Source organism: Protopterus annectens, chromosome 8.part1, assembly GCF_019279795.1.
Source record: "Protopterus annectens isolate FY-2018-M chromosome 8.part1, PAN1.0, whole genome shotgun sequence".
Taxonomy (NCBI): Eukaryota; Metazoa; Chordata; order Ceratodontiformes; family Protopteridae; genus Protopterus; species Protopterus annectens.
The window spans coordinates 471576196-471589070 of NC_056742.1; the positions used below are offsets into that span (position 1 = coordinate 471576196).

General features: G+C 40.8%; 1 protein-coding gene across 1 annotated transcript in view; it reads left to right on the plus strand.

The window, feature by feature from the left end:
- RPGRIP1L (RPGRIP1 like) overlaps positions 1-12875 on the plus strand; it is a 1932928-nt gene that overhangs the window by 1367192 nt on the left and 552861 nt on the right. The window contains 2 exon segments of the mRNA XM_044082016.1: positions 612-710; positions 10732-10833. Coding sequence (XP_043937951.1) covers positions 612-710; positions 10732-10833 — 201 coding nt within the window.

Here is a 12875-nt window from a genome sequence, read left to right on the forward strand (position 1 = left end):
GTGAATAAATGATTCTCTAAAACAATGCCAGTAGTGCAGACATCACTGCAGCAGATGTCAACAAACTAGCACGTGTCCATGCAAATCATATCACTCATCTAATGCTGTTCACATTGTGGTGCAACTCAAGTTTTAGTTGCAGATGTTTTTGTTCAATAGAGTGTCTTAGATATTTGTGAAAACATTCAGTTAAAATTGTGAATACAGTGCCATATCAGATTATGTTCTGTATATAATAAATCATCATTATTATGATGATGATGATGATGAAGTTAGAAAGCAAAAAAGAATCTTTAAAAGTGCATGTTTCCCATGTCATACATAGATAGGTATGCACTGATATGATTTTGTAATTTAAGCTTATTAATTGGAATAGTTCCTAAAACTAATTATGTCATTAATATTGTTTCCTAATGTGATTTTTCAAACTGTGTTTTGTTTAAAATTCACAAAGTAATACTAAAGTTATACGTTTGCATTCTTAAAAGTGGTTTGATATTATTGTAAGAACTGTTTTCTTTCTTTTCTGCAGTTATGCATCAGATATAAATTCACAGCACAGAAAATTTAACTTTTGTCAAATTAATTGCTCCTGTTTGTTTTTGATGTAGTTGCCAGTGCCAAAACCTAGGCAGCACGTAGCCCAAGAGGGTAAACGATCTGACAAGAAAGTATCATTTGTGGATGCTACAGCACCCGTGGAGATTCCAGTAAGTTAAAGAAATTGAATGAAATTTTATTTTCAAAAATTAAGGTTATATATATGTGTTTAGTGATGGTACGAATGCTATATTTGACACTTTAAACATCAAGAGGAAAGAACACAGTGTTAGAGGAAGCAGTGATATGTATGGCTTGACGTGTTGTGTTCAGAGCGACAAGAGTCATTCTAAGCAAGTACCTCTGAAGCAGGTTGTACTGTTGGAAAAATTACAGCCATCATTTTTTTATGTCTGCTACAGAGTGCTCTCCCAAACACATAGACAAGTCCCCTCCCAAATATGGGGAGATAGTAAAGAGTATGCATCAGAGGGGATCATGGGCAGCTGAGCTAGCCTTTGCAGTGAAAGATGTTTTAAAGATGCTTTCCATTCCACTCTTCCTGTTTCTTGCCTGATCTCTCCTGATGACAGAATGATCACTTTGGTAGTGAACAGGGCATGGCAGGAAGCAGACATGGCGGAGCCTATTCCTGAGAGTTGGGATAAGATCCTCTGGCTCTTCTCACTGGCAGATAGGCTTAGAGCAAGACTTTCTTAGGTGGCTGCATATTGGTGGCAGCAACCTTCAGACAAATTCTCATGGATGCATGAGTTTCCTGAATGGATGCCACCTCTGAGGCTCTGAGGCAGAGGGAATCTCAGAACCAAAAATATGAGAAGGGCACAAAAAATAAAGGAATAAATTTGAAGAATAGAAAAGGATTTTATGGCTGACTGGTGTTGTGGTTTACCTAGGTGAAAGGAAGGGAAAAGAATGGTGGGCTGGTGGCAAACAGTGGTCCTGAAAAGACTGTAGTGGAGTCTCTGAGTGCATGTAGTCAGGGTGCTGCATTTTTGTGAGGAGCAGAGAATAAAACACACAGTAGTAGAAGTTCAAAACTAAATTAGATGGACCAAAATAAGAGTGGTGGGAGAAGAAGTGATAGTATAAGAAGAAGGAGAGAAAAAAGTCCATGATAAGTTTATTAATTTTAAGTCATTTAAGACTGGCCATCTAGAGGTGCTGGGTTATAAACCTGTCCCTCCATTGTGTTTTATTTATTTATCTTTTGGTAAATTTTCAGGTCTCTGGTTCTGGTACTGATTGACCTATTGGACTTTGGAGATACAGATATAATTGATCTAATCAATGCTGAGTATAGATTTTATTAATGGTAAGTCATTTAAGACTGGACATCTAGGTTGTAGCCAGTCTATCTGCTACAGAAAGTAGTGCTAACAGTGTCTTACAAGGTCCGAATGGACAAAAGTATATTTGCCTGATGAATCCTCAGTAAGATTTGTCCTGTGCTATTAATGACTTTGATGAAGTGAGTAGACGTTCATATTTGTTTGAGCTCTATGAAGAAGTAACCTAAAGGATGAAGAGATGAGGTTCACTGGAAACTTTGAGTGAGAGCAAATGATGTCTGTTTAGAAAGTGGGGTACGAACACTAAAAAATTAGGCTTGGTCTGAATTTCAGTTGTAAGATAACATAATAGCAGATTTTTTTATAGCGCAAGGGAGCAAATTGTGTAAATTCTTGTAGAATCTGATATGGCAGTAACAGTCTTTTTCAGAGTATAATCAGCTATGTTTATCTAATTTATAGGAATTTAAAGTGTGTAGCACTACTTCAGTGTAACTTTGTCAGTTAAAAGCTCTTGGTTGTTGAAAGGTGGGAGAGCATATTAAAAGCTCCCAAGCCTAACAGAGAAATGTAAGGACTTATCCCAAGAAATTCATAGATATTCCAAGTTTACTGAGTCTTATGACTGTGTACTCTTTGTCAGTACCCTCCTTTCTCCAACACAGCCTTAACCTCAGTCTCTGAGTAAATTTGTAAAAGCCAATTCACACATGTAGGTTATGTTCAAAGGAAGATAATGACTTGGATTGCTTAACGTGCAGGACAGCTTTATTCCAGAGCTTAGACAGGTGCTTGGTTATAAACATATCCCGTCATGCCATTTTACTTATCTTTTGGTGAAGATTCAAGTCTCTGGTTCTAGTGTTGATTGAGCCATTGGACTAGATATAATTGGTCTAATCATTGTTGAGTATAAAGGAATTATTACCTCCTTAGACCTTCATGACATTCCTTTGACAGTTAACTGGGTAAATAAAAGGATTTTCTGGCAGTTGTCAGCCAATGATCACAACTGAGCGCTTAATCAACTTAAGTTCCTAGGTTCCTGACTGCATTTTGTTTTATAGTGGTGTACTGTAAAAATATTACAATAAGGGGTGGGGTTGTCTACCAAAAGGGTTGATGCAACATCTTTTAACATTTAGTTTGAGTCTGTTTTAGTATACCAGGAGTTTAGCAGGGAGACAGGTGCTTGGTTATAAACATATCCCGTCATGCCATTTTACTTATCTTTTGGTGAAGATTCAAGTCTCTGGTTCTAGTGTTGATTGAGCCATTGGACTAGATATAATTGGTCTAATCATTGTTGAGTATAAAGGAATTATTACCTCCTTAGACCTTCATGACATTCCTTTGACAGTTAACTGGGTAAATAAAAGGATTTTCTGGCAGTTGTCAGCCAATGATCACAACTGAGCGCTTAATCAACTTAAGTTCCTAGGTTCCTGACTGCATTTTGTTTTATAGTGGTGTACTGTAAAAATATTACAATAAGGGGTGGGGTTGTCTACCAAAAGGGTTGATGCAACATCTTTTAACATTTAGTTTGAGTCTGTTTTTAGTATACCAGGAGTTTAGCAGGGAGACAGGTGCTTGGTTATAAACATATCCCGTCATGCCATTTTACTTATCTTTTGGTGAAGATTCAAGTCTCTGGTTCTAGTGTTGATTGAGCCATTGGACTAGATATAATTGGTCTAATCATTGTTGAGTATAAAGGAATTATTACCTCCTTAGACCTTCATGACATTCCTTTGACAGTTAACTGGGTAAATAAAAGGATTTTCTGGCAGTTGTCAGCCAATGATCACAACTGAGCGCTTAATCAACTTAAGTTCCTAGGTTCCTGACTGCATTTTGTTTTATAGTGGTGTACTGTAAAAATATTACAATAAGGGGTGGGGTTGTCTACCAAAAGGGTTGATGCAACATCTTTTAACATTTAGTTTGAGTCTGTTTTTAGTATACCAGGAGTTTAGCAGGGAGAGTTCATTCTGGAGGGTTTGTGTGTCAGTGGGCGATATATAAAAATGCCCCCTTTTACAGTATTTTGAAAGCTTTTTCAGCCTTGAAGCCTTGGCTCTCTGCTTGAAGATATGAGAAATAAAGGCCAAAAAGGAGAGGTCTCAACAGTGATCCCTAAGGGACATCACCGGTTACTTTCATACTTTCCAGTGAAGTGCCTCTGTGTGGGTTCTGTCTTTCAGACAGTTTGCTATCTATCATACCACATGTGGGTCAATTTTTAAAGTATTTGGCTTCTCTATGATGCCAGTATGGGGAATGATGTTGATGTCCTTGACCAGCTCAGGATACAGCATGTGTGCTGCATGGCACTGTCTAGTCCCTCTTTAACCATTTTGAAGTTTACCAGATTCATTTGATAGGATCTATGCATCATGTTGGGGGTAAAGTCTGGTATCATGTTTATGAGGTTCTAACACATTCCATGTCTTTGCTGATGAGGCTTGTAAGACAGATTGGTCTGTACTTTCCTGTGTCAGTTGGAAGGCCACCCTTATGGAGGGGCATTGCTACTGCAGTGCATCATCAGGGACAAAAGCAGTAGTTAAACTTAGGTTAAATAGTTTAAGGTGTGGATTTGCACGAACAAGTTTACCACCATTAATTAAGCACCCAGGTATATTGTCAGGTTCCATGGAGGAAGCATTTTTGGACTTTGTTAGTAAATGATCTTTAGAGATAATTGGATTAGTAAGGGATTCATATACTTCAGGACTTTGGATAAAAGCCTCGGGGTTGAAGTTGGCCCTAAATTTGCTTGCAGGGCTATTGTCAATATCTTTTGGGTCATCATAAGAGGAGTTATCATGAACGGATTTCCCTCTCATGAAATGTGGCATTAAAGTTTTTGTGTAAAGCATTAGTGTATCAAATAGTGCTTTATGTTTGAATTTATGTATAGTAGATGCAAGTTGAAACTGGACCCGCGGTGGTGGTGCTGCGGTAGCATTGTCGCCTCACAGTAAGACTCTGTCCAGTTCGATTCTCAGATAGAGCGTCTTCTGCGTGGGGACATGCGTGAATGGGCGTACCTTCGTTGAAGGTTGTGCATCTGGCCTGGCAAGCCGGTACGTAAAAATTAACTGCCAATCATTAGCGGACTGGAGTTCCGCTGTGGCGACCCCTAACCGGGAAAAGCCGAAAGGCACAAAAAAGATGCAAGTTGAAACTGGGACCAGGAGTCAGTAGTGCAGGAATGTGTATTGTATTATTTGGGAGAGAAGAATCTTAAGTTTGCAGTGCTGTTTGACGAATGTAAGATAAATTGTAAAGTAATGAATACTCATTTTGATGGGAGGGAAAACCTGGTATAAAAGTGACAAGTAGTAGGAAATTCAGAGAGAGACAAAAGTGGAATGATGCCAGTATTAGAAATAAATGTAATTTATTTGGAGGTGGGAATACGGACAGAAAAGAGTTGGACACAATCCGTGTACTCAATGGAGAGACTGTAAGCACACATGCATGTGATGGAACCCTGAAGAAAAGAACTAGAGCCATTAGCCTTTGTCTGAAACATTGGCAATGTGGGCTTTGCTGTAGTAAAAGTTGGCAGTAAAACAAGAGTTATGTGGTAAGGGCAGAAATACTTAAAACATTAAATGAGGTATATATACTGTTCTTGAAATGCCGGGGGAAACATAGTTCAAGGTACTACAAAGCAGACACTACTGTTGTGTTTGTTAATGATTGAACCATGGCTGGACATGAGTATAGCCTATGCTGATGCTGTAGTCACTGAACCTCCAAGGAAAGGAGTAGCACACTACTCAGAAATAAGTCTATAGTGTCCACCCAGCTTTCTGGTACCTGGAGCTGTACTGATGCATTATCATCTCATCTTGAATGATAAACATAGTTTCATAGTTTAGTACTAGGCTATCTGCCCTGGGGCATTTGTAAGCCTAGTGATGTGGCTTTCGCCACCCCATAAAATGGTACAAAATGCACAGAATAGATTTAGAATACTGTGCCTCTGTCTAGTAGTGACACAGTGAAGATCCCCTTATATAATAGAATTAATTTGCTGTGCCCCTGTCTAATAGTGACACAGATGTGACCCCTGGGGTAAACTTACGATCTCCCATCCACTCATCAAGATTTTGCTTGAAGAGAGTCAGTGAGGGGCTCTGCCTAACATGAACTGGGATCTTGTTTCAGAGCATGGGAAGCCTCTGGGTTATGAATCTATCCCTCCAGCATGTCCTATTCATACTTGTGCCGAGGTTTAAGTCTTTAGCTCTCATGGTTCTGATGGATTTGGATTTTTTGAGGTGGAGCATGTCCATCAGTTCCTGATTGGACATGGCCTTCTACTTCAGGCAGAGATCACCTCTGAGCAGGCGGTATGCTACTGAATAGATCTGGAGTTTCTTTAGTCTGGCAGAATAAGACATATGTTAGAGACCCTTGATCCTCTTGGTGAGGTACTTTTGTGGTCTCTCCAGCTGTTGCAAATGCCGTGTGAGGTACATACCAAACGGGGCATTGTACTCAATCATGGGTCTGATGAGGGATGAGTATAGGGGTACAATGACATCCTTGGATCTGGATGTGAATCCCTTCATGATAAGGTGTGCAAGGTAGAATGTTTTTCTAACCACTTTGGCAACGTGGGTGTCAAATGAGAGGTCGCTGTCGACTTGGGTCCCTAGGTCTCTGATTACTTTTTCTGTACTCAGTGGGTTGCTGTCTATGTGATAATTTGTGGGTACTTTGTTTTTCCCAAAGGGGATGACTATACATTTTTTGGCATTTAGTTTAAGGCCATGACTCTGGCACCAGTTGTCCATTTCTGTGAGGCCTTTTTGTAGGATGTATGTGTCAGCTGGTGTATCGACTATGGCGCCTAGTTTGCAGTCATCTGCGAACTTTGTCAGCCACAACCCTCCCATGTTTGCTTTAACATCTGAGAAATAAATGCCGAACAAGAGGGGTCCCAGGACAGATCTCTGTGGGACACCACTTGTGACTGGCTTTGAGTCTGACATTGCTCCAGTGATTTTAACTTTATGGGTTCTGTCCTTTAGCCAGTTTGCAACCCATCTAGTGACATAAGGGTTTACATTTAAGCTGTTGAACTTATCTATGATGCCTGAGTGGGGTATTGTGTCGAAGGCCTTAGCCAAGTCCAGGTAGGCTGTATGGACTGCTTTGCCCTCATCAATGGCTCTAGTGACTGTTTCGAAAAAGTCAACCAGGTTCAAAAGGCAGGATCTGCCCTTTACAAAGCCAAACTGGGTGGGGTTAAGTGTCTGTAGGTCCCCAATATCTCTGTTTATGAGTTCCATAATGATTCTTTCCATAGCTTTGCAGACCAGGCTGGTTAAGCTTATGGGGCGGTAGTTCCCAGGGTCTGTAGAGGTACCCCGTTTGTGGAGTGGGACCACTGTTGCTGTACGCCAGTGTTCAAGTACATATCCTGTAGTAAGGCTAAGGTTAAATAGCATTTTTATGTGCGGGTTTAGCTCCTCTTGGAGTTCACGTAGCATGCAACCCAGGATACCATCAGGTCCCATTGATGCTGTGTTTTTAGCTTTGCTGAGGGTGGCTCTCACCTGGACATCTGAGATGACAGGGAGATTACATTCAGCTGGGATAAGTATTTCTTCTTTTGGGGGTGAGGGAGGGGAGAAATTTGCACTGAACCTGTCAGCCAGAATGTTGGCAATATCTGTGGGTTCAGTGTATTTTTTGTTGTTGTGAACTAACTCTGAGCATATCTGAGGGTTTCCGCCCAGGTTTCTAACATAGCTGAAGAAGGCTTTGTGGTTATCTTTAGTGTCCTTAGTGATTTTTCTCTCAATGTTGGCCTTGGATGTTTTTATGAGAGAACGTAGTTTTCTGCTAGTGTTGATCAGAGATGTCTTCCCTTTATGGGATTTTGCTCTGTCGTGCAGTAGCTTCCTTCTTTTGTTATACAATTTGTTAATGGCTGAGGTCCACCAGACAGGACGCTTGCCTTTGGTGGAGAGGGACTTGGATTTATTTGGGATTGCATGATCCATGCGTTCTTAGAGATGTCCATAGAAAGCATTTGTGAAGGATTCAGCATTGTGGGATGTGGTATCCACTGGCTCAGTGGGCTTAAAGGATACCATCTCAGTCTTAAGAAGAGTGGAGTTTGCTTTTGAGAAGTTTTTCACTGTGGTCTTTTGTGCTGGGGGTGGAGGTGGGATATGTATATCCAGGGTGATTAGTTTGTGGTCAGATCTCACTAGTGAGGGGTATACCTCCGGTGTGGAGCATTTTGTCCCCATGTTTGTGATGATCAGGTCTAGTATATTATCTCCCCTAGTGGGAGAGGTGACTAGTTGTTCCAGTGCATTTGAATTTATGAATTCCAGGAACCTTTGGGCTAGGGTGTTAGGGCTAGAATAATATACCCAATCTATGTTAGGGTAGTTGAAGTCTCCCAGTATGATGGTATTTTGTGATACATTCATATCCTCCAATGTCTTCAGGAAGGCTGAGTGGGGTTCCTGAGATTGGGAGGGTGGTCTGTAACATGCTACCAGTTGTATAGCAGTTTTGCCTATGGTTAGTTGCACCTGTATGGTCTCCGATGCTTCATGTGTTGCTACTAACCTGGAGGTGTGGGTGTCCTTGATGAATATGGACACTCCCCCTCCCTTTGTGGTTCGGCCCGGGTTTTGGGGCCGAAAAGCATGATACGAGGTATAGCCTGGTAGCACTGGGGTGCTCTCAGGAGCCTTGAACCAGGTTTCAGTTACTGCACAGACGTCAATGTTCTCCATACTGAGGAGTGCATCGAGTGCCTGCATCTTGAGATTTAGACGTCTGGCGTTGAGCAGCATTACCCTTAGTTTTTTTCCATTTTTGTTTTCTAAGGAGGTGGGTTTGTCTTTTGAGCCTTGCCTAAAAAAAGCACTATGGGGGTGGCAAGAACCTTAGCCAATATCCGGAAGCCCAGTGGTGACAGGTGCAAGCCGTCCCTTGCGAAGCAGCGTGGCTTGTCCAACATGTCATCCCAGGCAGACAGACATTGGATCCGCTTAGAATGACACCAGTACTTGAGCCAATTATTAAAGCTGATCATCTTGTCTTTGTATTGTGGCATCATTCTTGGTGAGGGCAGGATGCTGCTTAGGGTCAGGGTCATACCAGCCTGGGCTACATAATCAGAGAGCTCCTCTATGTCTCTTTTCATGTAGTCCAGGGAGGTACGTCTCAGGTCATTCACGCCAGCATGGACAATGACGGAGTCATATTTGTACTTGCTTTGGAGTGACCTGAGTGTGTGTGTTATGTGGCGGATCCTAGCTCTCGATAGGCAGCTCACAGTCACCCTCTCCTTGTTCAGCCTGGTAAGCGGGACATCAGTGTGTCTGACTATAGAGTCACCTATTACTAGTGTATCAGGCATGGTGTTTGGCCTTAAGGGCTGTGATTGATTGAAACACTGATTTATTGAAGTATGTGTTGCATGTGTTTTGTTTTGAGGTGGTGAATTTTTGGGTGTCTGCTTTGGGAGCCTCTGTTGTTTTGGTAAGTTTTTTATTAGAGCCTCCGAGTATGTCTTTGTGTTTTTATGTGTTTGGTTTGTAGTTGTGGTAGGTCTATGTAGGACTGGGTTTGTTGTATGTGTGGTTACCATCTCCTCCTGTCTGGTCATGCCAGCCCTGAGTTAAGAGAGTTCAGCCTCCAGTTTGGCTATATAGTTACATCTCTCACATGTATTTGTGTTTGTTGGGAGGAGAAGAGGGTTGTCTTTGTACATGAGACAATTGTAGGATTGTCTCAAGATACCCAGATTAACCAGCTGAACTGGAGAGGATGCCAGTAATCTACCACTCGACATGCTAGAACAGTATAAGGAAGTGCTGTGCCTTTAAGGGAAGTGGATATTCACAGGGGTGGTAGGTGGATGTAGTGCTTACTTAGTATGAGAGTGCTTACTTAGTAGAAAAGTTTTGAGAACAAGTGCTAGGCTTATAATATAGCGAGTAGTCTGATTATACTAAGAGTAGAGCTTCCTTAAGGGAAAATTTGAAGAGCAGACTTGGCGGAGCCAGAAGAAGTTTAACCGGCACTGCGCTATGCGCACAACCACGGATTTTAAACAGGGAACTTCAAAAGAGCTAGAAATGGTCCAAAACAACCAATTACTACAGCTCTTGTGCTGATGTCACTTCCTATAGGGACAGGTAGGCTGCTCAAGGCTCCCCACTCCCACTGGTGAGCAAAGAAACTTCCTTCTATCCAAGTAAGGTAATGGACAACACAGGAACTACACCACAGCCCAGAATACAGCAAAGCCTGTAAACTGATCTAAACTAGTCGAGGAGAGATGGGAAAACGATCTGAAGGTCACTTTCAACTGGAAGAGAGGGAGGCTTCCATGAAAGAGCAAGGTGATAATTTAGGGCCACTTTGGAATTGTGGTGCATTGCAGGATAGAGAGGTTGGTCACAATGAAAGAAAAGTGAAATGTATATTCTTGGAAAAATTTAATGCTGATCACAGACACATTTTTCTGGTGTAGTCCTGACTAGAAGGTACTAGCTAACAGCAAGATGACAGATACCATACATTTTTGCTGTGCATTCTTCAAATGAATAACACAACATATATAAAATATAGCAGTACAGCTAACATTGCCATTTGTTTTAATTAGTAGGCAAGACTGAGTTATGTTACAAAATGCTTACGTGAACTAGAACTGCTAGCCCATTGTTTCTTGTTTCTTACTAATATGCATTTCACTTGTTTTTGTTTCTGTCATGTATACACTAATATCCTGAGCATTTTTGCTGTTGTCTAGTATGTTAAATATTTTTTGCACGTTTGCATATACTGCTGTCAATAAATGTCTCTCATCTGTATACTGCAGACAAGTCCACAACCCAGTAGTACTGCTGGAAAGCCTTTGCAGGAAGTGAAAATGGCTGTCTCACCTACATCAGACAAACAGGATGCTCCTTTTAAACCAGATGTATGTAAATTATATGTTTTGCAAACAGATACATGTATGCACTGTGTTTATATTTATAATGTCAGATTACTGCTGAAGTCACTATGGATTTAACATATGCTTGTGCAGGTAACAATATTGAAACTGTCTTTATTATAACTGTACTATATGAAAAGTTTTCTGACCAAGCAAAGTAATTTATTTATGATCCTCTATCAAGTCAAACTGACATTTGTAAGACCTGCTGTTTGTACTTTACGATGTCCAGATTTTTGCTGCCTTGCAAACTGTTGTGTTTCATTCTGTAAACAATGTAATAGGTAAGTAAAAATAAAAAAATAAATTAAATTCATCTTTTGCTGGAAAAGGGTAAATTTAAATCTGCAACTGGCAAACATATATGTTCTTTGGTTCAGACTTTCATTCTTATGTTGGTTAACCAGGTGGGTAGGCCAATCCAAAAGACACTTTTTCTGCCTTGACTCAGTAAATAATATTTAAGTAAAATGTATAGAAGTGCAAAATTAAGTCATTCTGTGGACTTTGAACATGATCTGTACTGACAAGCATAGAAAAAGACGAAACATGGCATGTTTGTAGCTAGTGGAGTTTGGGAGCCCCCCTGCCCTCTGTAGTAATGGCTGCTAATCCTAAATCTGCCCCTTCCTCCAAACCTAGCCATACATCTTAATGTCATTAAAACATTCCCATAGCACCGCCACTATTCATACAAATTTGAGATTTGAGGCTAGAGTTACGGGGGGGAGGGTTACTTTTAATATCTGGGGAGGAAATAGTTTTCCTCTCTCGATATTATTGTTTTTTTTCACTATTGTGTATGTTTGAGCTTATTTTATATATATTATTTTATAATTATTATATTAAAATATATATTTTTTTATATAGTTGGGTACTGTATGATGTGTATGGTATACACACCCATACATACTTTTATATAGTCGTCTACTGTATTGTGTTTTGTATTTTCTGACAGGACTGTCTTGTGGTTCGGTCTGTACTGTACCTTTCCATGGCAGACAAGGTTCGAGGATTCAAAAAGTATATGGCCTGCGGCCGCAAAATTCCAGAGCAGGACCTGCATTCCCTTTATGTCCATTGCCTGGGCCAGCTGAAATCAATAGTGAGGCATGTTCCTCTTTTGGTACCATTGCCCTTCAAGGTCATAGGGACAAGTTAGTTTTAAAAGGTCTGATCCCTCAAGAAACAGGAGTTTCTACCTAGATTTTTGATTCCACTGCTGCTACTCCTGTGTCCCAGTTAAAATGGAGGAAAAAAGCTAGACACAAATACAAGGAAAAAAAACTAAGTAAAATGAAAGAGAGAAAAACAAATCATCTGAGAAGAGGTCAGATAATATCAGGAAACATTATCTGGCCTCCAGCTCCATCAGAATCCTTGGGTCTGGCACCAAAAATTCCTCAACAAATTGACCTAGCTCTGACTCTTGGATCACTAACACCTCCTCCTCATTTCTTGCTGTAGATGGTGAATCCTCAGCTCCATTCAGCTTTCCTGAAGGGGAGGTGCTTATTTTGACGACCTTCATTGACTTTATCTTCAATGTCCTTTCAATCATCAAGGAGCCGTACTGAAGCAGATGTTGTCAGGATGATGCTGTGGTTTGTTTGGCTGTAGATTCAGCTAGGAGTTCTCCTGCACTGCCAATATATGTCTACAACGACTTCTCCATTGATATCTCCTGTCCCAGTCCAGCTTTCAAATCCAAAGCTCACATGTCTGAGCCAACAGTCTTGTCAGTTCTGACTCAACACTACTTACTCTGTGTACTCCAATGCCTTCAGATTGGGTTGAGTGCCAGGGCTCAAGGCTTAGATTTGACACCAAAACTTTCTGAACCATCATTTTCTCTCTGCGCCTCAGCACTTGATAGCTCAGCTACTTTGTTGACTTCAGATCTACTGCAGATCAGGGGAGGCTCTTCCTGTGTCTCACTCCAATGGTATGGAAGTCTCTTTGGCCCAATCTGTGCATTGACACTTGAGCCTTTTGAAAGGGTTCTTACTAGACTTAGAGAAGAGGTA